The 27,982-nt window shown below is 45.0% G+C and overlaps 1 protein-coding gene across 1 annotated transcript in view; it reads left to right on the forward strand.

Moving 5' to 3' along the window:
• The window catches only part of FER1L6 (fer-1 like family member 6), a 122,488-nt gene that overhangs the window by 30,900 nt on the left and 63,606 nt on the right, over positions 1–27,982 (forward strand). The window contains exons 6-16 of the mRNA XM_006211403.4: positions 1,979–2,041; positions 5,496–5,574; positions 6,827–6,983; positions 7,563–7,749; positions 8,751–8,943; positions 11,260–11,612; positions 15,713–15,821; positions 16,582–16,762; positions 21,014–21,134; positions 22,674–22,774; positions 25,981–26,071. Coding sequence (XP_006211465.2) covers positions 1,979–2,041; positions 5,496–5,574; positions 6,827–6,983; positions 7,563–7,749; positions 8,751–8,943; positions 11,260–11,612; positions 15,713–15,821; positions 16,582–16,762; positions 21,014–21,134; positions 22,674–22,774; positions 25,981–26,071 — 1,635 coding nt within the window. The remainder of the gene's footprint in view (positions 1–1,978; positions 2,042–5,495; positions 5,575–6,826; positions 6,984–7,562; positions 7,750–8,750; positions 8,944–11,259; positions 11,613–15,712; positions 15,822–16,581; positions 16,763–21,013; positions 21,135–22,673; positions 22,775–25,980; positions 26,072–27,982) is intronic.

Genomic DNA, 27,982 nt, shown 5'->3' on the forward strand with positions numbered 1-27,982 from the left:
TATGAATTGTCAAAAAAAAATGCAGTAAACTCTTAACTAATTTTTTTATGAGAGTGATGATTGAAAAGGAAGGCAAGGAGAGGATGCATAATAAAATCAACAGAAAATTCCCAAATCCCTTTTGAGCTGTTAAGTCCTTTCCTCTTTACTACTCCTGCCTCTGAGCCTTTTAGCGTGAGTTAAAGTGGCAGGTTTCTCCTTCCTGTTCAGCTCCCCACCTCCGTAACATCTTCTGGCGCAGCTGTGATATGAAATAATGTGCATGAAAATGCTTTAAAACTGCAAAGTTCTACAGATTTGTTAATGATTATAATTAGTATTTGCCTTATGCTTTACAAGTCCTTGATCTAAGTGATTTTCAACTGGGCCAAGAGTAATCACTGGGAAATCAAGTAAAAAGGTAGAAGTTGAATTATAAATCTTTGTTACAGATTTGGACTCTCATTTTTAAGTCCAAAGGCCATCAGAGGTTGAAGGAATAAATTAGTAGAGGCTGGGGAGTATTTCCTAGCTAGAAAAACATATGTGGGCTCAGAGGTCTAGGGAACCTATGTGAGGCAGTTGAGTCTGAAACATGCAAAACTCAGCAGAAGGCAATATACATCAAAACTAATTTATTGGTCCAGAGGAACCCATAGCATCTCATATACTAGAGAATAAAGAACTTCAGGTAAGTGAGTTTTACACATAAAAGAAATTCCGAACACCGAAACTCTTAAAAAGTTTGAACGTATTTATAAAAACTTCCTGAAATGTTTTACATAGATTCCTGTTCTCTTAAACAGGAGACACTGAACATAATGTAACTTTTCATTGATGTCAAACAGCTGCCATTTTGAAGGTCTCCTTGGAATATAGTCTATGATGACCTCTTTCAGTTTCCACATTTTGGTTTTTCCATGTTGCCCTTTAAAAGCAGGCTGTCAGTGGCCACTTCTCCCTCTCTTCTTGCTGTCATGTTCATTTCTAACGTTCATTCCTTATGTCATTCCTCCATCCTGTAGCTCAAAACCAAAACAATTCATGAAACAGCTTCCTAGTCTAGCCTCTCCTACCCCCATCAGACTTCAAAACACACAGCCAGAGCACTACTCCAGTTTCCTATGTCTTAGGATCATTACTACCTTTGGGAGGGACTCAATAAAGTTCCAGGGGTGGAACATCTAACAATTGAACTCCTTTCGTGATACCTTCAGGAGAACTCAGCTTTGGTCCCAGACCCAGCAGTAACTAGTTAAATGACTCTAAGCATGTGTAAGACATTTTTTCATCTTCAGTTTTCTTTATCTATAGAATATGGAGACTGGTCTAAATATTTTCTTCTGCTCTAAAATTCAATCACTTTCTTCAGATGAGAAATCTCCCTTGTTTATAATTTTTTTTTCCCATTCATTCCATTCTTTCCCTGGCCAATCTTGGAAACTTCACAGGGAGGTTTCAGCTAAAAAATTCTGAGAAAGTCAAATTTTAATCAAGTTCACTCCCAAGTAAAGCTGCACTGAGATACATTTTCCCTCATCATTATTTATAGGCAAATAAATAAGTAAATAAATAAATTTTAAATGGACAATTCAAGGGTTGGCAAGGGTAGGGAGAAATGGCTATCTTCATATGCTGTCGGGGGGAATGTAAAATGATTTATTTCCTTTGGAAAAAAATTTCGTGCTATCTATTAAGAATTTGCATGCCCATAAACTATGACCCAGCAATTCCAATTCTCGTGTCCATTGAAGAGGAAAACTTTCATATATGTTATGCAAAGATACGATTGGTGACATTCTATTTTTTCCATTTGGAAAACAGTTGAAAACAAATTAAATAACTTCCAATAGGGGGTGGCCAGTCAATTGATGATACATTTATTTCTACTGAGGACGTTGTAGCAATTGGTTAGAACAATGCAGATCTAAGTCTATTCTAAGAACAGAGTACATGTCAGCCTGGAATTGATGATTAGAATGAACTTTATGTTTTCCAGTACTTTGTCTTCGACTTCATTGGGCCCCAAGTGCATATTTTTGACAAGATCATCAAAATCTCAGTAAGTATATCATTGGTGGTGGGAGTGAGGGGAGGTGGAAGAGATTCTAGGCTTTGGGGACTTTCTAGGGCAGCTTTGTCTGCTCAGGGATGAATAGATTCAGGAGTGTGAGAGTGGGTTGGTGAGTCTGAAACCAGCAGGAGAGAACTTGAAATAAGTGCGGAGGAGTTTGGGAAAGAAAACCTTCTCGAGAAAAACAATGCTTGTTGGAAGGAAGTTGTAAGCTACCAGCAAGCCATCATGAATTGAATTCTGTAGCTCACTAATGTGGGAATGTGAAATACACATGGGAAATGTAAATGGCATCTTAATGGATTGCCATTTTGAGTTGATTTCTTTCTTTACATGAAAAAAATGCTAGTGTTTCTCTCTTGGGGTGGCATCCACACTAATAATAATCATCAGTCACACCCCCTTTCCCCTCCGGGCTGATCATTAGTAGAGAAATAGGCACAAGACTCAGGAGCAGATTATCAGTCATGCTGGATCAGAAAATGTGTCTTGGAGCAAGTGGTTGCCATTTGGCCTCTGAGTGTAACGTCAGGACCTGCCCATGGTGAGCTGGGTCTGCTGTAGACCCATCCTCAGTCCTGCTGGGCAATTTCCTGCCTCCATAGATCAAGTCTGGAGAGTTGGGACAAGGAGAGCTTCTTGGTCTAGCCAGGTGCCTTATGCACTTTGGCCCGCCATGTGGAGGGCAGGAATGAGAAGGAAAAGTGCCCATGCTGACATCCAAGTGAGGGTGGGACAGGCCAACTGGGACCCTTACCAATGTCACACCACTCAGTAAAGGAGCAGAGAGCGGCATATGACTGACTGCATCTGCCTCAGCAGTCTGAGAAACCGCTGCTTCTCCCGTGAAGAGGGCAGCGAGGGTGTGTGTGCCCGAAAGTGGCGGGGATGGGTTGGGGGTGAAGGGTAAGTGCTCTCTTCTCAATAAAGTCTGAGAGGACAGAATTCCTACTTTATGTGCCAACATAAGACGTGTGGAGAATGAGGAAGTATTTTCAACAGGGACACCAACCCTAATCAGAATTACAACAATGGTAAAACTTGTCTCGGAGACTTCCTTGCCTGTCTTTACCACCCACTCAATCTCTACTCTATATATTCTGTGTACACATATTATCTGTAAGTCCTGCAGTAAGGCTTAGGTAATAGTGGAACCGTGATGTTAGCTTTCCTGGGGTACTCGCAGCGTGTGACTCTTGAAGAATGAGACATCATCAACAGCCAAACATTCTTCACATGTGAATTTCAGGCATGGTGACAGGTGGTGCAGGAGATATTTCAGGACCTGGGACACAGCCCAGGGCGTTGTCCCATTGCATTGCTCAGGCCACCACCTGTTTGTGGGATCGGCTTTGTTACAGGCTCCTAGGAGACTGTCTGAATTGCAGATGAACAGTTACTAGTTAGAGTTTATATGGTGTCAGAGACAAGGAAACAAGGGTCATGACTCTCTGTGGGGCAAATGGATTTTTAGACAGAGGGTCAAAGCTGGTATTGCCTATCTCTGTTCCTCTAACTTGGAAGAAGAGAATACTTTGGTCTCCCTAAATGACCCTTAGAGATAGAGACCAAAGATTTCAAAGCAAAAGCTCCCTTTGATAGGGGAGGGTTTAATGCCAGGTTTCTGCTAGTCCGTGAACCAAAAGTCAGCATGTCCAGAAAACATTCAGTTGGGAGAAGGGGCAAGTGCTGTAAGCGGCTGCGATTGGGACAGCCAGGCTGTAGCAAACCCTGGTGGCACCATAGACCATCTTCCCTTGCAGCAGGGCCCCCAGCACTGTGTGTGTGAGATGCCCCAGTGTCCCCGTAATCCCATGCTTGACCGCACCAGGGTTGCCTGGCACTCACACTAGGCAGATGATTTGAAGATGCCTGTCATGTTATTCAAGGATTTGTTTGGGGCTCTTGCATCCCATTGTGCCCACGGGGACCGAGATGTCTTCGACCTGAGACAAGAGCTTGAATCAGGCTCATGTTCTTGCTCAGGGCTTTGGGAAGCGGCATTCTCAACGCAAACATGCGGGGTTTGCGGTGAGTTCTGTGTGCATGGACTTAAATAACTCAAGCCAAGCTGTCCTGACTTCCCCTCAGTTCTCTCACACCCTTGCAAAGTTGGGGCAAGGGAGAGAGAGTGGAAAGGGAGCTGGGAAGGGTTGTCATTTCTTCATTTTTTTTTTTTGAAATCAACTGAATTGATTGAATTTATTGTTTCTTATTGCCTCTGCCAAAAGGAGCAGTTTAGAAGCTACAAAAGTCTTCTATCCATCCATCACGCAGTCAGTCAGTCAGTCATTCACTGAAGGTTTATTGAACGCTCATTCTGAAAAAGACCACGTGGTGGGTAGGGGGACGTAGGAAACTATCCTTGAATCAAGGACCTCGAGTTTTATGATTAGAAGGAAAGCTCGGAGGCCAGCTAGGCCAACTTGCAGCGGTGTGCAAATCCTTCTCCACCACGTCCACATGGGGTTCTTGGGCACTACTTCGCTACTTGATTACATCTAGTGATAGGGAGGCCACTACTTCTAGAAAGCCCATTCTATTGCTGAGAAGTTCTGTTATAAAGTTTCCCCTTAGAGTGAGCTGAAATCTCTCTTCCTGTAACTCGGGGGCCATGCCTGGCTCCCACCCCCTCTTCTAGACAGCGGTATTTCCGAGAGTTCCAGACGCCTGAGTTACCATCGCCCTTCTTCCACACCCCCAGCTTCCTCTTTTCTGGATTAAAGGTTAAACTACTCCTTGTTCTTCAGCAATTTCTCACATAATGTGGTTTTTGGACTCAGGCCCAGCGCTGCCACTTTCCTTTAGAGCTTCCTCATCTTAATAGCATTAGCATTAAAATGTGCTGCTGAAACCAACCAGGCACTCTGCTGACTTCTAATCAGACAAAGTATTGAAGATGACAGCTGCCTCTATTCTGACTACCGTACATGGCCAGAATCTTTCAAGGCAGTAGATGATGAGTTCTCTGAGAAAGCTGTGAGCAAAGTTGTGGGAGAAAGGGAGCACTTTCAGCTACGGATGATCAGGGAGGGCTGCTTGGAGGAGGAGGTATTTGCTCTAGGCATTGAAGGATGGGGAATTTCAACAGGCAGAGATGTGTGTTGAAGGATGGGATGCACTAGAGTTCATTTTGGCTTAAAACAAAACAAAACAAAAGCCGGCATTTTAAACAGTGAGATTTGTTGGGCATCATTCAATAGAGAGTTAGCTGACATCCTGCTAGGAGGGTGAGGTGCAGGTGAGATACGTTTGGACACCCGTTACAGCCAGCCCTGAGGTTTGATGTGCAAATGTCATTGTGCAAACGTCATAGATAAGAGTGAAGGCCAGGCGAGGCTCAAAGCCTAGTATCCTCTTTGATGGGTCATGAACCCATTTCACAGACTCATCCTCAAAGAGAAATCTAGTGCCTTCAGACTCATATTCCATCTCTCCTCAGGTCTTTCACCACAAGCTGATAGGAAGCATACTGATTGGCTCCTTCAAAGTAGACCTGGGGACCGTGTACAACCAACCTGGTGAGAAAGCCTTGCCTCCCAATCTCTCTCTCACTCTTCTCAGGTTTACCATCCCTGGAGTTCAGCTCATTTATTCATTCACCCATTTAACCATTCACTCGGTAACACTGAGCACCATTATTACGAAGTTGAGCAAGACATGGCTCTTTTCTTCGAAGCCTACAATCTAATGATAAAACTATCTCATGTGTCCATACTTCTCAGCAGTTGTTAAAAGTTTTGACAAATTCTGACTAATTGGCTGCTGGGAGATACAAAGAGGAAAGGGGGAAGGGTATAGAAGTGAAGGATATGGACTCTGGAGCCAGAGTTCCTGGCTTCAGTTTCTACTCCACTCTTTCCTAGCTGTGCAACCTGGGGTTAATGACATGAGTTCTCTGCGCTTCAGCTTCTTCGTCTGTAAACATGGAGACGGAAGAGTATTTCCATTTTACAGTTGTTGGACGATTGAGTGAATAAATGTACATAAAAAACCCGGTATAGAACCTAGCACAGAATGATGACTGTGGCATGCCATATATGGGTTTTCTATAATAATTATTATTCTAGATTTATCAGAGAAGTTGGATAGTTGGTCCAAAGTCAAGAGCTAATAAGTAATGGAGCCCACAACAAACATAGCTCTTTTCGTGAAAGGCCCTTCCAACATGACCCCAGGGGGGCCAGGCAGCGGATGTAACTGCGTGCAGTGGGCTGGGTTTGTTACTGTCAGGGCTGCTGGGGGCTGTGGGAAATGGGGCATCACAACCCACGTGGAAGGACTAGCGTCTACTTAGCTCCTTTACCACCTGCTGTCGTCTGAAAATGTGCCTTCTGTGTTGCCCGATCTCACATGTTGGTTTTAAAGATAAGCCTGAAGTCTAGATTTTGTAAGAGATCCTGATGTTTGGACTCATCACGCAGGACAAACAAAAAGATCCTTGAGTGGTATTTATGGGCTTGGGACGGAACACATGACTTCTACACTCCGACGACGTCCTCCCATCCAGTCAGAGCTGGACTCTTGTCTAGGCAATTTCCAGTGGGTTAAAGGCATCCCAAATCCCTGTGGCAGGTTGGAGAAAAAGATGAAGAAGCGGGAAGGAAGCAGAGGAGTGGGAGGAGGAGAGGCAGGCAGCCTGAGACTTGGAAATAACCGCCATGACTAGTCCTTCAGGAGGGATAAAGTGAGGGAGGCTTTGGACTGGGAGAGAAGTGGGTGGAGCATCTGGGTCCATGTGCAGGACATCTGAACTGTCAGGATGTCTTACAGGTCATCAGTTCTGTGACAAGTGGGCCTTGCTCACGGACCCTGCCGACATCAGGACTGGTGCGAAGGGGTACCTGAAGTGCGACATCAGTATGACTGGGAAAGGCGACGTCTTAAAGACCAGCCCCAAGACCTTCGATGCCGAGGAACAAGTAGAAAAGTGAGATGGGTCCATCTAGGACCATGGGAGAGAGATGGCGGGTCCCGATTTCCACGTCTGTTTCCTCCTCTTTTCCTTACGGGTCCGTGAGAACTGCCAAGTTCCAGTCCTGTCCACCTGGGACTCTGCTCTATCAGAGGCACCACAATATGTCTTATTGAAGGTGTCACTATCTTTGGGGCGATCAGCTCCTAGGACAAGAACAGCCTGTCTTCCTGTAGTAACTCATAATGGATAAGCTTTTCCTGAGCTTATTCTACTGATCTGAATTTAGCTGATTTTCCTTGGAAGGAAGAATAATTTCAACCACTGTCTTGTGAACTGGGAAGACTTAATGCACCTGTTTTAAGTGTTTATCCTATAATTCCGGGACCTGAATGAGTTTGCCTTCCCTCTGTTCATACCCTGAGCTGTCATTTACACCAGGAAGAAAACTCATTTTTGAGAGGAATCTTAATCTTTTTAGATTTTTCTCCTGTATCAGGATCCTTCCTTCTGCCTCCAAATGGCTTCTACCTTTTCTCTCTATTCTTTCAAATGGGAGAGCTTTTTAAACTTTTTAATTTTGTCTCCCTAAAGGAACCTTTTGATTCCCCAAGGGTTTCCGTCAGAGAGACCCTGGGCCAGATTCTATGTGAGACTGTTCAAAGCAGAAGGGTTGCCCAAAATGAACTCCAGCATCATGGCGAACGTCACCAAAGCATTTGTGGGTGACAGTAAGGACCTCGTGGATCCCTTTGTGGAGGTCTCTTTTGCTGGGCAGACGGTGAGAAACCATTTCCTCTAATCCTAGAAGGCTTGGACCAGAACCCTGCTCCTGGACCAGGACACGGCTGGTCAAGTGACATGAAGTTAAAATCAAAATTAGGAAGTGCCTTGAGAGAGAAAGCATGTCACTAAAAAGGCCTTGCATTGTGTGGCAGGAAAGTAGGGGAAGGTCACCTACTCCCTCGCCATTGGAGCTCATGGAGAGAAGCTGGGGGAGGTCATGCTTCAGGACCCAGGCAGACAGGCCTCCTTTCTTACCTCTGGCTACTTCTCAGAACTGTTGCTCAGTTTCCAGTCCCCAGAGAATTGCCACCTCCCTTCTAATCTGCTCCACAATCTACGCAGGTAGTCCTTGTCCTACATAAGCCTGGGCATTCCTTTCCCCAGCTGTTCCCTGCTCAAGAGCCATTGGAAGTGCCAGCACCTGGGCATGTGGTCAGAGCTTAATCCTGGTTGGCCTGACTTGGAAGCTTCAGCTGACACACATTGTTTCTGCCCTTAAAATACATTTTTACTCTGACCCCTTCCCGTGGCAAGGTGAACATTGGACTATTTCAGACTTGGACCCCCCTGGCCGTCATATAGGACATCACCTCCATTTTACAATGTGGAAATTGAGGTCCAGATTGGGGAAGGGATTTGCACCAGGTCCTACTTTTATAAAGCGTGGACTCAGGGTCCAGCTGTATCTGTTCCACTCCTGGAGATGCAAGGAGCAAGCCCTTCATAATACGGGTGTGACTCTCACCCCGACCCTCGTATGATGATAACTTCCTGAGAGCAGGACCTGTGACTATTCACCTTTCCCCAGATGCCCCACATGGTGTCTGGAGCAGATAGGGCAGTTCATGGGGTGTAACTGTGTTTCATGGGTGTCAGGTGGAAGCAGGCTCATTATTTTTGGCCACTCACTGTATATTTCCATAAAGAGTCTTCTTGAGTCACTCAGGGCCTCTTCTGTTTCTTTCGATGGCTCACGTCTCCTGGCTTTGTTTGTAGGGGCGAACCACAGTGCAGAAGAGCTGTGCCAATCCCGTGTGGCACGAACAGGTGGTCTTCAAGGAAATGTTCCCTCCCTTGTGTCGGAGGGTAAAAATCCAGGTGTGGGATGAAGGCAGCATGAATGACATTGTGCTGGCAACCCATTTCATTGAGCTTAAGAAAATCTCCAATGAACAGGATGGAGATAGAGGTAAGGCCTTTCATGTCTGATTTGGAGATAGGGTCTCAAAATGATTGACTCAGGGTCCTCACCTTTAAAACGAGAGAGTTGGAGCAGGCAGTGTGTTAGGCGCCTTCCACCTTCTGTGTGCTCTGTGGCTTGGGTTGGTTCAGGGCAGCAGACAGAGCTGAGCTCTGGGAACCAGCAGGCTTGGTCCCCATCCCAGGTCTTCCAGGAATATTGCTGTGTGTCCTCAAGGAAGTCACTCTTGGGCCTTAGATTTCTTAACTGAAAAATGAAGAATTTAGATTAGATAAGAGGTTGGCAAAATGGTCCATGGGTCACATCTGGACTACCACGTATTTTTGTATGAGCCATAAGCTAAGAACAGTTTTTACATGTTTAATTGGTCCAAAAAATTTTGTGCCCCCAACTCCCTGATGCAGGGAGATGCTGCTGACAGTGTTCTCAGAGAGCCAGGGAGGAACTAAAGGGTCCCAGCTAATCTTCTGAGTCGATCAAAAGAGCTTCTACCCAGGATAAAACTCTTTATTTGCAAAATCTAAATGAATAAGTGATAATTCTCTAAATATCCCAACATACTCTCCCTCCTATAAATCCCAAGGCAATCTTTCTCTGCACTATAAATTGGCATTAAAGAGTTTTGCAAATATACATTCATTAGTGTATATATTTGGAATTTTTGTGTGTGAGTTTGTGTGTGTGTGTGTGTATACACACATACACATTATACTGCAGGCTTGGCTTAAGCAGAGAACAAAATTTACACATTTTTTTTTTTGTGCCCTGCACAGAATTACACCATAGAAAGACCTCAGTAATTATCTACTGTTAAACTCTTCATGTTTGTAGAAAGGTTTGTCATAGGATTGCTTTATGCAGAAAGCACACTCTGCCCGCCTACTGGATTTCTCAACTAGACACAGACAGGTTTTATCCTCAATTTTTCAGAAACTTCTTGATGGTGTTCAGGGAGGTGAAAGGAAGAAATGTTTCGGCATAAAACTATTGATAACAATAAGACATATGGAAGCTTTTCCTTGTCCCCAGTGGGGGGATTGTTAAGCAAATTATGATACATATACTTCTCAGGAGTAATGGCTGATATTCTTGAGCACTTCCTGAACGCTTGTGTGACCCACTTAATAGATATTATGTCTTTTAATCCTGGTAGGTGAGATAGGTACTCGTAGCATCTCCATTTTACAGATGAGACTGAGGCAGAGGGAAGTTTAAAAACCTGCCCAAGGTCACACGGCTCAAAAATGGCAGAGCTGAGAGTTGAGATTTGAACCCAGACAGTTAAGCCTCAGGACTGCCAGGCTGTACTGCCTGTCAAAATGGAACATTCTGTTGCCAAAGAGATGTTTGCATGCACGCTGTATGTTTTCCCGGATGTTGTATATTAAGAAAGGAAAACACTTAAGCTAATAGTAAGTTAAGACCACCAGGTCTTTTTAGTTCTAGGTTTAGAACACATTTCAGAATGTTTTCTTCTCAATCTCCGCTACCATCACCCTGGTCCAAGCCACCCATGTCTTCAGTTTTGAAGGTGAAGTGGTCCTTGAACCAGTTTGCTCACAGCCATTTTTAAAATCCATCACATAGCAGCCAGAATGATCTTAAAAACAAGCGCCTGATTAGGTCACATCTTTGCCTAAACCCCTCTAAAATATTCCCATAATTTTTAGGGTAAAGACCAAAATCCTTATCAAGGCTCCCGAGACCCACTCACCTTCCCAAACTCTTCTCACCCACCTTACTCTGTGGACTCCAGCCTCACTGCCTTTCTCTTCCAGTTCCTTCTGTCCCTAAGCTCCTTTCCGACTGTCACATGCTGTTCCCTCTGCCCAGAACTCGCTCTCCTCTCTGCCTAACTCTGTCCACACCCCATCAGCCTGTTTTCAGTCCTTGCAGGACAAGATATAGCTCCTTCCTAGCATGTGTAATGTAAATACTTATTTGTCTAATGTTTGTACCTGCTTTATTCTCCACTGGGCTCTATTTAGGGTCCAGCATGACACCTGGCATTGGTGAGGATTCAATAAACATTTGATGAATGAATGAAGAGACAAGGATGCATGTCGGCATTCATAGTATTAAGACAATTGTGGACAAGTGTAAACATATACGTGGAAGAAGGACTAGAAAGGAATATAGCAAAATGGCAGTTGGGGTTATCTTTTGGTGATGGGAGATCCTGTAAATATTTTCTCTTTTCTATATATTTCATTCTTCTAAATGAGTATGCACAGCTTTTTCACAAAGCAGAAAATAACCAACTTGAAAGCATAACCAGGTAACTAAAGTTTGGGCTCTTTCCAGGCTTTCTACCCACATTCGGGCCTGCCTGGATTAACCTGTATGGGTCTCCCAGAAACCAAAGTCTGATGGATGACTACCAGGAATTGAACGAAGGCTTTGGAGAAGGCGTGTCATTCAGGGGCAGAATCTTGGTAGAAATTGCTGTGGAAATCCTCTCTGGAGGGGCGCAAGAGTCTAAATTCTCCAAGACACTCAAGGAGCTCAAGTTGTCTTCAAAGGACAAGGACTCCAAATCTTCCAAAGGCGCGAGTAAAGACAAGGGTGACAAAACTGATGATGGGAAACCCCAGCAGGCTTCGGACAAAACCAACTCAACAGAGGTCGAGGTGGAGTCTTTTGATGCACCCCCAGAGGTAGGTCTGAGCACTGCTCCACCGCACCTGTGAGGTGAGCCCGGAGCCCAGACAGCACCTGCCACGGGCCCCCAAAGACCCGCACTGGTCTCACTCGCCCTGCAAAATGTGTGTTGGTTCAGCCCTGATTTCCAGGGCTGGTCCTCTGTCTCTCCCTGTGCACATCGTAGCCATCTGCTCATGAAAAATTCCTTCCACGTCCCCTCAAACACGGATTCCCATGGAAACCAAAGTTAAAGAGAAATAAAAGTGTTCCAGGGGAGCTGGTGGGAGTGGGTGGTGGGGTGATGGACTGAACTATATCTGTGGCCTAATTGTGTTTAGCTTTGTCAGCTTAGCTTATGCTCTGAATGCGAGCTAATGTGGGATGAGGGATGAAGAGGAGGAAAAGAGGGTGGCAAGCTGGGATCCAAGAGATGGACACACCTACTCCCCTCCCCACGCCTGCTGGGAAACCAGCTGGAGGGAGCGCTTATCTTTGTTTGTGACTCAATGTAAATCCCTGAAGCATTTTTGCAGCCCGGGTCTGTGTTATGGGAGGGAGGTCTGGGGCTCCAAGAAGGATACGAATCATGAATATCCTCTCCTGCTTTGTTCAGCAATAGTACTTTGTAGCTGCAAATGAAGGAACTTTATGTCTTGTTGGTAGCACAGGTGGGTGGATTTTAGCCTGGATGATTCTGCCTCTGGGAGTGTGTTTCTCAGGTCAACCAGATAATCATTTCAGACGGTTAAGGGAGGTAATGGCCCATCTCCCAGAGCTGTCCGTTCCTAGTACAGACTAGACAGACCGAAGGATTTTGTATGCAGGTCACCTTGGAGAGCCACTTATTTTTACTGCTGGGATCTAATAAATTCTAAGAAACAGTGTCAGGGAGAGCTTATGGCACAAGTTTGGAAATCTTGGGGATTGGTCCTATTCATGGCGCTGTGTTTCAGTTTACTTGTCCACAAAGTGGGGTGGAAATAGTCCCTTTGTCATCGGCACCTCCTGGGGGTGAATGTGGGAGTGGCTGTCACATGGTCAGTGGAGTTCTGAGCACGTCTGTGGGAAGCAGGCAATATATTTGTTGTTGCCATTGTTACTGGCATTTCTGTGGTTTGCTCCTCCCACCACCAGTGGGCAGCTGCTCAGAGCTTTCCACCCTACTTGACTTCTTTTGGACTCTGCTGGAAATGGTGGGTAGCTTAGTAGCCACCTAGCCTGATAGCGCCCCCTATCTGTCCCTGCGGAGACCAGCCATCCTTTTCTAAACAGAGATTGCCCTGTGGAACGGGGCTAGAAGATTGCCTTAACCCAAGTCAATATCCTCAAAAGATATTTTGCTGAGGCCATCTGCAAAAGTAAACTCTAGCAGAAAGCAAGGGTGACTGGGAGCTTATGTGGGGCAGATTATGTTTTCTGTAAGGCCTGGGGACCATCTTGGCTATTGTGTAGGAGGTGGTGGGAGGGCGGAAAATTCAGGTATCAGTCAAACCCTTATTTTTTTCTCCATCTTCTCTTAATCTTGGCTTTTCGCTTATGGTAGTTTCTTGCTGGGTTATTAGTTATCTATTGCTGTATAACAGACTACCTCAAAATTTAGCAGCTTTAAACAATAAACATTTATTTTCTCTGTGGCTGAGGAATTTAGGACTATCTCAGCTTGGTGGTTCTGGCTCAGAATCTCTCATGAGGTTCTAATTAACATGTTGGTAACGGCTGGAGTCATCTGAAGGCTTGACTGGAGCTGTAAGATCGACTTCCAAGATGGTGCACTCATGGTTGCTGGCAGGAGGCCTCAGTTCTTCACTCCATGGGCCCTTCCATAGGCTGCTTGAGTGTCCTCATGAAGCTGGCTAGCTTCCCCCAGAGTGGGTGATCCAGGAGAGAGCAGGGTAGAAACTGCAATGTCTTTTATGACCAAATCCATGGAAGTCACATACTGACCTTTATGCCACATTCAATTGTTGGAAATGAGCCACAAGTCCAGCCCACAATGAAAGGGAGGGGAATTAGGCATCACCTTTTGATGGGAGGCTTTTCCAAGAATTTGTGGACATATTTTGAAACTACCTCACTGGGTTTCTACCTTCCCCAGAGCCTCAACAGCTCAGAGGTCTCCCTCACCAACTTGGAGATATCCTTTCTTGCAGCATTTTCTTCTCCCTCTCCCCTTCCCCTCCTCCCCCCTCCCCCCACCTCCTTCTGTTTTAAAGCTCTCCAAGGTCCTCCAGCTCTAATCTCCCTTACTGCAGCCAGGCTCTCATTGCATATCTGAACACAGGAGATCCCGTGATGCCAGCTTTTAAAACTCAGCCTCATCGCCACCATCAAAGCTTATCTGCCTAATGTCAAACTCTGCGTTCATTTTTAAATCCTCAACATTGGTGAGAATAAAAATAGAATCTTAACTCCATGAAGTTTATGGAATAGAAGGGGAGATAAGACATACAAAGTTAAGTGTACAGCAAGTAGAAAGTGATAAATACAAAAAGTAGATACAGATAAAGTGCTGTGATTTCTTGGAGTGAGTGCAGCAGAATGATTAAACCGTTGGCCTCCCAAGTAAGACAGCTGGATTTAAGATGTGGCAGTGTGGTGCAGTGGTTACTGCCCAGCCTCTGGACAAATATGCCCTCTCTTTGAATCTTTGGGCAAGTGACTTAAGCTCTGCATGTCTATTTCCAAAAATAACCTTTACTTCCCAGGCTCATAGTGAGGATTTAATGAATTAACACAGCGAAGTGCTTATTAGAACAGAGTCCAACACATAGTAAGCACTCAATAAATATTAGTCATGTTCAGTAACTTTAGACAGGTACCAATCTTTCATGGAACTGCAGTGTCTTCGTCTTTAAATGGGTGTAGTAAAAAGATCTCTCTCCAAGGGTAGCTAGGGGAATTGCATGAGATAACGTAGGTTAAATTCTTAATACCACATCCGACACATAATAAGAGTTCTGTAAACATTACTGTCATCATTCTCCTAGCTCAGGGAGTCAAGGGATGCTTCCAGAAGAAGAGCCATTTGGGCTGGACCTTGAAGGATGGGGGGGATTAAGACATGAATTATAATCTGTTGAAATACTTACCATGACTACCACTTGTGGCATTGATATGCGTAGGCTTGACACTAGGTTTTCTGCATGGATGACCTCATTTCCACCCCCCTCCATGTAGGTCCTATTATGGTGTTTATTTCACAGACAAGGAGAATGACGCCCGGCTAGTGGACGTGGCTTGTCCAAAGCCAGCAGCTAGGAGTTAGCAGCGTTGGGATTTGAAGAACGTGGTGTCCTCCTTCCAGGCTGAGTGGCCTCCATTCCCTCTAGGTCTCTGAGTAGTTTTTCACCTCCTCCCAGAGGGTAAACTTGGCCCCAGGAAGGCGCGATAAGGGGCTGGCTTGGAGCCAGGGGACGTACTGGCGGCAAGTGGGAGCAGTGTGTGCTCTGTGACTAAGAGCCAGCACTGCGCCCCCACCCTGTCCCACGTTGTCTGGTCAATAGAAACATTTCCTGCTGATGCCGACAGCACAGGAGGCTCCTGAGTGAAGGACAGGTCACTTTTTGGAGACCCGTTGGCTTCCAAGGGACAGAGTTCAGGGCTCTTGATTTAAGTGGGGGGACTCAACTTCAGAAGCCACAATGGCTCCATTTCCTTAGATGAACCTTACTGCTTTTTCTGTTCAGTTGAATAAATCCAAGGGTAAGACTAGAAAGCAGACACTGTGTGACTCTGGCTCATTTCGCCTCTTTGCTGACAAATGTGGTGCTGTGTCACATCACGTCCTGGCTGTACAGGCTCCTTGAACCATCAACCTCTTAGAAAGATACATGCACCAGGCTTACCTTTAAAATAAAAGGAGATTTGATTGTAAGGTAGAAGCTCAGAAGGTTGAGACCACATCATTTTAGATCGATGGCTGAATTCCCATTTGCAATTTGTAGGGTCTAGTTCCTGCCAGTCTGTTTAGAGGAGAAACGATGTGTCATTTCAGGCTGACATTGAGACTCAAGTTTCCATAAATTACCCTGGACCAGGTTGGCATCACTAGTTCAGTTTCCTTCTGGTAAAAATGGAAGCAAGGCAGATCAAATATATATTTTTCTTTCTATAGATTGTACCAGAAAAATATGAGGAATTTTTACTTTTTGGAGCATTTTTTGAAGCTACCATGATTGACCGGAGAATTGGAGATAAGCCCATTAGCTTTGAAGTTTCTATTGGTAAGTACAGACAAGCGCAGTGCCTGGCTCAGGGCATGGACTTTGTATCTATTTCTTAAATCAATGAATTAGTCTTACGTGCAGATGGTAACACTCTGCTGGAGGGTTGCATCTCCAGAAGAAATGATATTCATTCATTCCTTGTCCACTCTAGTGTCAGTATGTAAGGGATAGATTTATTTTCATACTTAACAAAAGGATTAAGAAGTATAGTTAGGATTCACACAGACTTGGATTACTAATCCTGGTTCCATTATCCTAGTCTCACTTAATTGCTCTGGGTCTCAGTTTCTTCATATGTAAAATGGAAATAATGATAACCCCTCACAGAGCTGTTGCAAGTGTTTGATGAGTTAATGCACGCAACGTGCCATGCATATGGTAGGTGCTGTTATGATAACTCCTAGCAATTTTCCTAGACTGGTATACATCTGGGAAAACCATTCCAAAAAGCAGTGTTCCTCCAGAGAAGGTCTTGACTTACATGTGGAAAGCTCTCCATCAGTGGAGCAGAAGGAAATGGAGATGGAATCCGGTTAATTTGTAACTTAAGTAGTTTTTACAAAAAGAACCTAAGATGGATGTAGATGATGGCTTAGTATCATTCTCAGTCTTATTTTTTTGGTCTGACCATCTCTCTACCTTCATACTCAGAGCCTATTTCCCTGCCCTGGGAAGATGTGCTCTTGGGTCCCTCCTCAAGCAGCACGATTCTGCCTGTTGACCCCTGGCCCTTTTCATCTTGCTCCTGCCTCTACAGGTAATTTTGGGAACTTGATTGACAGAGGGTCGCATCATGGGAGTCGGAAGAAGTCAGCTGACCCAGCTGAAGAAGATGTCCTTCCGCTGCTGCACAAAGAAGGGAGTGCAGCCCACGAGGTGGCCATACCCATGGTCTCCACCACCCACCCAGAGAAGCCACTTGTGACGGAAGGGAACAGGTAGGAGACACAGCTGGCCAGAGTAGCCAAGGTTTCTGCAGTGGAAACTTGACCAGTTTCTGGGACTGTTTGATTCAGTTCTACCCAAAAACTAGAAACATTTTTTAACCTAGCTGTAGGAGCAAGGTGCACACGGAGGCAATCTGATAAGCACCACTCTCCTGAATTCTCAGTAACATGTTGACAGCTTCCAAATGACACCTCCAGGTAATTCATTTAAGTGCAGAGCAGTGGTGATGGTTATTATGATCATGAAGCTCCCTTTATTTGGTAACTTTGAAGCATAACAAGGTAAGAAGGTCAGAATTTAAAATTTCAATCCAAACTCTATTAACGGTTATTGTATTCACCTGCATAGAATGTAAATTCAACTTGGTGGAATGATTAAACACATCATTTCTAATCTTATTTTTGCCACCGTCAAACTCAAGAATTCAAAAAACAATTATCAGCCACCAGAAAAGATGATTTCAGAAAACAACTGGGGCAGCTCCCTGCACCCTCGCTGATCTTTAATCCATGTAAAATTTTTAACATGCAAAGAGAAGTAAAATTCTGGAACTCTGTCTTAAGAAAGTAATGTCAAGCACCAACCATGTGGTTTATGAGAAGGAAAAGCCACACGGAGAGTCTTCTGTGTCCTGAGCTTTATGCTATGAGTCAAAAGTACGATCTCACTGGATCCTCATAAGAGAACACTGCTGTCCCCGGTTACACGTCAGGGGATTGGATCCCCATCACTAGTTCTCTTCAGTCTTTGCTTTTCTTGATCTGGCCACTCTCTCTTAGGCACAAACCCATGGCTTACTAATCACTGTTAGGATAATAAGGACTTTCACAACTATTTCCCCAGGCAGCTCTTTCCTGAGCAGCAGCTCCAAACATCTCCACTTGGGTGTCCCCAGATTATTCACCAGACTCATTTTCTTCACGGACAGTTTTGTTCCTCTCCCATCTCATAGACTGGTCCTCCCATTCTGTGTCCTTCACGCCGCAAATCAGAAAGTTGTCAGTTGTTCTCTTTTCCTTTCCATCACATTCAATCCCTGATGAAGTCTAGTCGTTGTGTTCACTATTGCTGTTTCTTTCATCTGGCCGATTGACATCTTTGGCCCAAGTTATTTTAAACACCTCTTGCCTGGCTTGGATCTGCTTCAAGAAATTCACACTGTATCTGAACTGGTTACTCTCCTGATTGACATTATCCATTGGCTGCCTGTGGCTTTTAGGATTAATTTCAGAGGCCATAGCTTGTTGATTCAACCTCCATCTACTTTTCTACCGTAATCTCTGGTCGTTTTCCAAATGCTCCAGAGCAGTTCTCCAAATGGACCCTGTTGCTTGCTGCTTCTGGCCTTTGCTCTTCCTTCTCCCTCCTCAGAACTGCTAGCTCCCATTACCTTTCAAGACTAAGTTCAAGTTACCTTCTCTGAATCCCAAGTCTGATCTCTGAACTCACCTGCATCGAACACTAATCACACTGCATTAAGTTGTTTTTGCACTTTTCCGTCTCCCTACTAGACTGTGAGCACTGTGAGGGCAAAGGACCCTACCTTATTCACCTTTATATCTGCTCATCTCTGTGCTGGCACATAGTAGATGCTCATAACAGTTTCTGAATGAGGTGAGGCATTGCTGTAACTGGGTTGGGCACAGGGTACCATGGAGAAGGCATGGGAGGAGGTGAAGAGTTAAGAAAGGTCACAGAAAAGATGACATTCTAAAGGACGAGAATGAGCATAAGGGATGGAAAGCGATTGTTTGGGACAAAGTAGGAAGGAGTAAGTGAAAATAGTCTTCGCTGCCTGTCCTCTCATTTTTGAATGTGCCCTACATTTTCTGTCTTCTCTCTCCCATGGACCACCTTCTTTGGGGACTTCTTTCTGGCTCCCTGGCACCCATGCTTGGTCAGTGGTCTTCCTTCCACACAAAGCAAAAAGTACCCCAAACTTCCCAGTCCTTTAATGGCTTCTCTGTCCATTCTCAAAACTGAGGACATCAATGGGTGGATCCTCTAACAGGATCTGCAGCTCTGGGAGGTTTTTCTGAGACTACTCAGTGGCACTCTGTGTCCTTTCCCTGGGACCAGACAGTATGAACATCCCCCACCTTGTTGGGCCAGCCCATTGTTGACTCTTGGTGGGGCTGTCAGGGGATGGCGTATGGGAGGGGTTTGGGAGGAGATGAGAGATCTTAAGGAATCCTTGGATAGACCTCATGTCAGTACCAACAGGCTGGCTCAAAGAGACCAAAATAATTCATACTGGTGTTTTGAGAACTTTCTATGTATTTCTGCTGCTATACTGAGGCTCTGCCCACATAGTGGCAAGCCAGGGTTGCAGCAGCTGTATTGGAAGGTTCTATAATAGAGCCCTGTACACATGTGCGCGCACACACACACACGTAGATGCACAGTGTCCACACACATGTGTATGTGCACACACACACGTACACACACACACTCAATTTATTTGTTTTCTCCATTGAAATATAACCCTGTAAGGGAAGGTTTAACATGACCCTTAAAGCATCACCTTGTTTTTGTTCTGGGTTTTCCCCTTTTACAAGGCATGTACCTTCACATACAATTTACGTATTGGGCTGCAACTCAAGGATGAGGTTGGAGCACAACACACCCAAAATTGGGTTATCATTTGATTCTCAGGGTTCCAGGCTGACCTTTGCCCAAAGTCACAAGGTTGGTCATGCGTCAGGGCAGCCATTCAAACCGGCAGACTTCTCTTTCCACTGGCAACGTGGAGCCCTCCCATCTGCTGTCTTCCATCTGCACTGTCATGTGCCTGAGAAACCACAGCATCCCGGACCAAGCAGACGCAGTAAGACCTGAGGACCCTGGGAACCAAAGAGACAGAGGCCTTGAACATCATTAGCACAAATAATCCAAACCAAAGAAACCTTGGAGCAAAGTACAACATGGAGTGGGAATTTATTTAGTTGCAGGATTATCATTTTAAAAAAGATAAAGGAAAGAGCAGTTTCTAACTTTCTTTATGTTTTATTTTCATTGTGTTCTCCTGCTGTAATAATAACCTCAGTTTCTGCTAAGAATTTATTTGGCTTCTCTTCTGAAAATGGACGCCTGCTGGTTTATTTTCTGCAGAACAAACCATGGGGCACCTTTGCTAATTTTATGGCCTCTAGAAGAAATTTGGGTTGGAATGCTAAAAAAGAACAGCTGTGTACTCTTTCAGGCTGAAGTTCTCAGTAGCTTTTTGAAGCGGAAATAAAGCCCCCTCTCTCCCCTCACCCCCCCCAACCTCTGTAAGTGTGTGACTCCAAACACTGTCCACGTTTATCAGGGCCGCCTGTCCCACCACGCCAGGCCAAGAAAGGTGCTCTGGCCTGCCTTCCACGTGTCTCATCACACAGACCCAGGTGTTTGTGGGAAAATTATAAGGGGCTGGGGGCAAACCTAGTTAAGAATATAGGTGTCATTAGGCAGGGAACGCCAACTTTTTCCTGCACCTCTCCCACCTTACTCCTGCCACACCCATCCCTTTCCTCCTTGGAAACCAAATTCTACCAAGTAGGTCCTTTTTTGTCTTCAGTCTCATCCTATTAACTGTCTTTTTTGCATCATCATTTAAGCATACCCAGCTGTTACTCTCAAACGTTCTGTTTGGCTCCACGTCTCTCCTTCCAGCTACTTTGCCATCCCTTAGTCCCTACCTTAGTAACACCAATGCTGGGCAACAGTAAATATTGGATGGATGGATGGATGGATGGGTGGATGTCAAGTGTGGCATGTTGAAGTTTAGTCTGAAGTACACGCCTTCATCTTCATTAATATTATCACCCTCTCACATTTCTCAAAAATTTTAGTTTACAAAATACATTCACATCTGTTACCTCAGTTGACCCTTCCATAGAGCCTAATATATAGACATTTAAGGCAAAAAAATGTTAGGCTTTCTCCTTTCTTTCAATTGGAAAGAGAATTCTCCTTGAAGAAGGCTTCCCTGAAAAATCCTGCCCTCTGGTGATCATTTCTAAGCTCTGCCCTGGGTCAGACGGTGGTAGCTGTTACTGCCTCTGCGATGCAGCCATGCCACTGTTCACTGCTTGCTGCTCATGGGTCCCCAAGTAAAGGTTAAGGGCGGAATTAATAGTTGGATCATTTTATCACCACCCTTCCCCCAACACACTCAGAACATAGGAAACGTGAATGTGTGACGTGAGTTGCCTGAAAAACACTGCCAACTAACTTCCGGACCTAATGTGTTTTCACAGGAATTATAACTATTTGCCATTTGAGGCCAAGAAGCCCTGTGTCTACTTCATCAGTTCTTGGGGGGACCAGACATTTAGGCTGTACTGGTCCAACATGCTGGAAAAAATGGCGGACCTCCTGGTAGGTGACTCTGACGGGTGATGGATTCGAGTATTGGGAATCTGGAGGCAAAGGGATTTTTTTTATCCACCCAGTAGAGGGTCTTGACCTCAGTTTAAATACAGATGAATTGAGGCTGCTGCATATGGAGGACACAAGGCTCCCACCATGTGGACCCAGGGAAATGAGAATACATTTTGCGAAATCCCTAGACTTTAAATCAAACGTTCCAAATTCAAATCCCCACGCTGCTTCTAACTGCCATGGGACCTAGGGCTAGGCCATTTTCCTAATCTCCCAAGGGCAGGGGATTGACAGCATTATCACAAAATTGACAGATCTTGGCTTCAGCTAATATAAAATCCTAAGTCCTTAACATGGTGGGCAATCCCAAGTTCAAGCCCTGCCATCTCTCCAGTCCTATCTCTCACGAGCTCTTCCTCCCTTCTTTATTCCAAGCACACTGGTCTCCTTCCCAGTTTCTCAGAGAAACTGAGTTCCTTTCTGCCTCATAGCCACCTCCATGCTGTTCCCTCTGCCTGGGCTGCTCTTCCCTTCAAGCTTTTCCGGTGTAACCCACTCAGCTTCCACAGCTCAGTTTCAGTCACTTCCTCAGAGAAGCCTTCTGACTCCCTCCCTCTTACCCTCTCCCATCATACCCTGTCCCTTTCCTTCAGAATTATTTGAAGAATTGAACGTCTGAAAGTGTTTCAAATAGCGCCAGGATGCAAGAAATGCTAGGTTGTCCCAGCCAACCCCCAGGGAGGAAGGAAAACCCGAGAACTCTGCTTCTTTGGTGTCTGGCTCCTTCCCTTTGTGATTCCTTTCTTTTGCTCTCACATTTCTCCTTCCAGTGCACACATCTCATGGGCAGTGTCCCCTGCCTGCTCTGTCCCAATGTGCTTCACCAGGACCCTTGTCTGAGCTCTGTTATTCCATGAAAACCCCCACTAAGGAAAGCGTGGATTTCTCTGTCCCACCTGCTTTCTAGTCCTGTCTCTAATTGTGCAAAACAAGGTATGGCCTCTGGCCGGGAGGATTCCAGGCATCACGATGGTGGAGTCTGGAAGTGGTCATGAGGCCTGGTTTGGGGTCAGGCTATGTGGAGGCCATGGACTCGCTTTGTATGGCCAGTCCCACTTCTCCTTCTGACAAAATAATTTATTTCAAAAAGGCTTTGAAAGCAAATCAGAATTTTTTCCCCTAGAGGCCATGGTAGCCTGGAGCACTCATTTCTAATTCCTTTCTCAGTGCCAAGGTCCCTGCCGTGCTTGGCATATCCTGGCTAGCCTGATTGAAGGTTTACTGCATGTCACGCACTGTTTGAAGAAGTTCACACCTCCCCGTGGGGCTGTGGATGGGTACCATGGTTATCCAGTTTTATAGACAAGGAAGCTGAGCAGAGGGACTTAGGCCACTAGATGCAGCCTGGATTTGAACACAGGCAGTCTGCCTCCCAAGTCTAAATCGTTAACCACTCCACGGTGCTGCCTGTACTTACAGTGATGAGGGGAACATATACCCACCGCTCATCCTTCCACCTCTGTGGTTTGCTTTCAGGAAGAAGGTATAGAAGAAGTGAAAGAACTGATTAAGATTTCAGAGGAAGCACCAGAAGAGAAGATGAAGGTGGTGCTCAGTGACTTTATCAGCCGGAGCAGGTACTGGAGAGGCAGTTGGCATCCGGGGAGCTGAGCTTATATGGAATCAGCTGTTAATCACTGTAGAACAAGAGTTGATTTTACATGCGTTCAGATGGGCATTTTATAGTGTTCTCTCCATCTGTATTTTGTTCAGTAATTTAGCTGGCACTGTGGGCTCACTACTGCTTCCTGAGACTTAAACAACTAAAACATAAAGCAAAGGGGGAAAAAAGGAAAAGAGAAGAGAAGAAAGACTTACTGAAGAGGCTCTTTATGAAACAAGAATGTTAGTAGTGTTAATGCAAAGCATGGTTCTTTGCATTTGGTAGATGCTTAACAGCTATTTGGCAATTAGGTGGATAAGTTAACTCCAATACTATGTAATAGAATTTTTATATAACATATTAATAAGCACCAATTAATGACTCTTGTTCCAGGAGGTAGACAACACAGTAAAAGATTTTTAAAAAATAGAGTGTATTAGTTACCTATTACCGAGTAACAAATAACCCTCAAATTTAGTGGCTTACACAATATTTATTACTTCACAGTTTCTTGGGTCATGAGTCCAGGTGTGGCTTAGCTGGGTCCTTTGCTCAGAGCCTCTCAGACTGCAATCAAGGCATCGACCAAGGCTACAGCTATCTCAGGGCTCGACTGGGAAGGATTCGCTTCCAAGATCACTCGTGATCATTTGCAGAATTCAGTTCTTCATGAGATGTTGGTTTCAGGTCTTCAGGTCCCTGCTAGTTGTTGTTTGGAGATCATCCCCAGTTCCTTGCCATGTGGGCCTCTCCAAGCTGCCTCTCACAGCACGGCAGCTGACTTCAGCAGAGGGAGGAGGAGAGGAAAGTCAGAGAGGACATGCCAGGAAGATGTCTGGGAGTCACAGTCTCTTACAACCTAATCTTGGAAGTGACAGCCCATCTGTCTTGACGCGTTCTGTTAGAAGTGAGTCACTAGGACCTGTGCACATTAAAAGGGAGGGAATTACACAGTTGTAGGAAGAGCAGGAGGCGGGGATCTTTGGGGCCGTCTTAGAGGCTGCCTCCCCTATAAGGAAGCAATTTGGACTAAGTCTTGAAATTAATTAGGTCAAGACTTGAGCAAAAATGAGGATTCGTCAATAGAATTAATGGAAAAGGAGTGACGATTCATTTGACGGAAAGGAAAAAATGAATAGACAAAGGGTAGCTAAATTCTGATATTCTTTATACGTAAAAAAAGAAAGCAAAACAGTAAATATGTAGTTTTTTATTTCTATCTTTATTTCTTTGCTGTTTTTTATTAGAAGCAGTAAATATCAGAGCTACTTTTGCTGTGAGCTCAGTGCCACCTGCAATTTCCTTGAAGCATCTTTAAAAAGCTCTACGATCTCGTATTTTTAGAAATTGTGGGCAAATTAATAACTCAATATTTTTTCTATATTAGGAGGTGACGGGGTGATAATCATTCCCTTTTTCTTCAAGATTAAAACCGACTGAAAAAATATTCGTGAGGGTCAGACAGAGATCAGGTGTTCATTTTATATTTGGTAAACCTGGATTTGCGAGAGCAGTTTGAACCTGAGGTCAAGGAGACTTTGTGGTCCCCACACTTGTTTGAGGCTGAGCAGCTGGGCTTTGGGGCTTCCCCCGCGAAGGGACAGACCACCTGCCACCCAGCAGGCTGGGTCTGAGAGACAAAGAATGAACAGAACCAGATGCCATGGTTGTTTACCTCGATTCTGAGGAGAAAATAAGTTCTCTCTCCCCCTGTAAGGAAGGGAGGGGGGTTAGAAGTTAGAAGGATCCACCGTGTTTCCTAGGGCTGGTCCATCCTGGGTGTGGAATGGATTCCTTCTGCCTCTAGGAAAGGCAGATATGTGGCCACAAGACTCCCTCCTCAAGGATTAAAATTATCCTCATATAATCCTTTTAATTCTTTTTAAAAATTAAAGGAACATGCAGTGACTGGTATGCCCAAAGACAAATTCTGGCAAAGCTTCCAATTGCCAGTAGGCAGAGCTCTGGTGGGGGACCCCTTGCTGGGACATGTGACATCTTAGACTCTTTTTGTTCCTTTGTCGTTGACTCTTTTCATCACAGAAGTAGTCCCTGCTCATCTTACAACAACTATAAGAACACAAATGCAAAGTATTCTCCGCTCTCTCTCCTATCCCGCTTTCCAGAGAGGAGTTGGGTCTGCCCTCCTGGACTTTTCCCCTGTGTGTTCGTAACACACACATTCACACAAACACTCTTTATTTCTTCACGTTGGTTGCACACGTGCTCAGCAGTTTCATTGTCACTCAACAATACATCGCCGGCATCTTTCTCCAGTAGCACTTAATAATCACCCCTAATGTTCAGTCACACAGTGTGTATCACATAGGATTTAACTAGTCCCTGACATTTAAGTTGTCCCTATTTATTTTGCTGCTGTGAGCAGTGCTACAATAAACATTCCTGTGTAAACTTCTTTTTGCAAAAATTTTCAGTTACTTTTGATGGATAGAATTGTAGTGTCATTTTTGAGTCGAATTACATAGACATTTAAATGTTGGCAGGTGCTGTCAAATAACCTCAAACATTATACAAACGAATGCTCCCCTATAATAATAGAGGAGAGTGACTATTTCCCCTTGAATATTATCCAGCTTTTAGTAAATGAAAATGATATTGATTTTAATTTGCATGAAAGTTATTGCTGATGAGGGCAATCTCTTCTCTCCCCAAGTTTTAGAGCCATTTCTGTTTCTTCTTCAGTTGCATTCATAACTTTGACCGTTTTCCTGTTGAACACATTATAAAATGTCACTACTCAGTGCTTTGTACGATTTTAAAAATATAAAGACATAGCCCAGTTCCAAGTCTAAAATATTTGCTTTACATACAACTTTTCAGGTAGCTTTTGGTGTGTGTTAAGTTGATAAGCTAAAGGAAACTGCATTAGCTTGTGTTTGTTGTTGTGAACTTGGACAGTAAGCGCAGTAGGTAAGCACTGAAAGAAAGTGGAGAAACAAACGTCCCCCAAACCAGTGTGGGGTCTGGGCATCGCTTCCTATTCCCTTTCGTCTCCTAGAAAATCTTGTGCATCGTCGCCTAGTCCTCAATGACAAACCTTGCTTCTGCGGCTTCATCAACTTTCCCTTTGCATTGCAGAAAGTGCACTTGCAAATCGCTGGATTGATAGAAACGAATTTTCAATGAGTCGGTTTCAAACTTGTTATTCTTCTCTTCTAGTGCCTTTATCTCTGAAGCAGAAAAGAAGCCCAAGATGTTGAACCAAACCAATTTAGATAAGAAGCGACTTACGCTCTGTTGGCAGGAGCTGGTATGTGAAAAATCTATTTCTAGTTTGAACAGAACTGAGACATGTGCTTTAGAAATAAACCTCATGGAGGAAGCATAGGTCACAGACCACAAGAGGATAAGGTTCTAAAGGTTATACACCCGCGTGATGTGGCTGAATGAGTGGGAAGGGAATAAACATGTGGGTGGGTTGGAATGGAACCAGCATTCGTTGACTGTTTACAAGAATGAGCTAGGAGCCCACCAGTCCTGCGTCTTACTCTGCCGGATTTCCCCCTGGTTCATTTCCTTGACATTTGTATTTCGTCAAAGGTCGTGGAGTGGTCACAGGTGAGGCACTTGACCTTCTGCCTCCCAGGCTGAGAGACAAAAAGGAATAACTAAACTTCCTCTCCTTGGTTTCCTCCCATTACGAGTGTGTGAGAAGTTGTGAGGGCTCCCTGAGGACAGAGCCAGGGCTGACGCCTCTCTGTGCCCTGGACGCCCTGCCCAGTGCTGGGCGCTTCAGAGATGCTTGGTCCCTATTGAATGAGTGACGACTGGGAGATGCCAGACCAGGTCAGACCCTGATTGCCTCTCCTGAAGCTTCCGTGCCAGCATGGCCCCAAGGGACATCTTGTACCAGGCCATGATGAAATCACTCACTGTTTGACTGGCCAGGGACATTTTTAAAGATGTGACTGGGGCACAGAGAGATTAAATGATTTTTTGAAAAGTCACAGCTAGTTCATCATAGTCTGGAGGCTAAACCCTGAGTCTCTAAACACCTGGCTCATCCTTCTTTGCAGAACAATAAATGAAGGTCTGTGTCTTCCTCTCCTCCAAGGGAGGCAGACTCCCACCAGGTGTAAGATCTTTCTGCTTTGTTTCTTCCTTAGCACCTCTGACTGCCCTCCCCTGTCTCTGCAATAACCACCCTCTACATGTTGCTCCCATTCTGTGTCCGACAGCCCTTGGCCTGAACAAGCCCAAGATTTCAATATCTTTGTAGCGGCCCAGCTGTCACTTCCTGTCCAGGCCTGGATTTCCAGCCTCCGAGTGGATGCGTTCAGCTGCCTGTCTCGTAGCACATCCAACTCAGCATATCCCACTCAACCCATCATCTTCCGACCTAGAGCTTGTTCTCCATCCTGTATCGGTACCACCAACCTCACTTGTTGCTCTAGTCAGAAGCCTAAAACTCAATTTGCAATCCTTACCTGTCACCCTAAACAGTCAGTTTGACCCCAGGCCAGGTTGATTCCCAGGCCCCCAAAGACTCTGGCGTTTTCTCCACTTCTTCATCCCCAGAATCACTGCCTCAGCTGAGTTCCTTAGTCTTGCTGGCCAAAGCCATTGCACCCCCAGCCCACCTTCATGGCACAGCCAGAATGGTCTCTAGAACACAGACCTGCTTTGTTCTCTCTTAATTAAAAAAGTCACGGCAGTCTCACAATCATTCATCAGATAAAGTCCGAACTCCTTCTGCACGATATCCAGGGCTGTTCACCATCTGGCTCCAGCCTAGCCTCCCAGCCTTCTCTCCCGTTCCCCCTTCCCACGTAACTAGGCACCAACGATTTTAAACCCTCACTGATTATATGCCTTCATATGTAATTGTTCCCTCTGTCTGGACTGTCCTTTTACTTCTTATCACCTGCTGAATTGAATTTTTTTTTTTAAGACTCAGCTCAAATGTCGTATCATCCGTAAAGCCTGGCTTTGACCTCTCTGGTTCCAGGATGTTTGAAAAACTTTAGTAATTTGCATATATTGCTTTCACCTCACCAGCTGTCACAATCTCGGAGGGAGGAAGCACATGTCCTCCTCTGTCCTAGGCCTGGGCTCCTGGGACAGTGCCAGGTGTTCTGTTCCCCCAGTCACCATGCACAGAGGGCTTCCTGTCGGCCAGGCCCTGAGCCCCGAGCTAGGAACACAGAGCTGTGAGTACTTG

This window comes from Vicugna pacos, chromosome 25 (assembly GCF_048564905.1).
Source record: "Vicugna pacos chromosome 25, VicPac4, whole genome shotgun sequence".
Classification (NCBI taxonomy): domain Eukaryota; kingdom Metazoa; phylum Chordata; class Mammalia; order Artiodactyla; family Camelidae; genus Vicugna; species Vicugna pacos.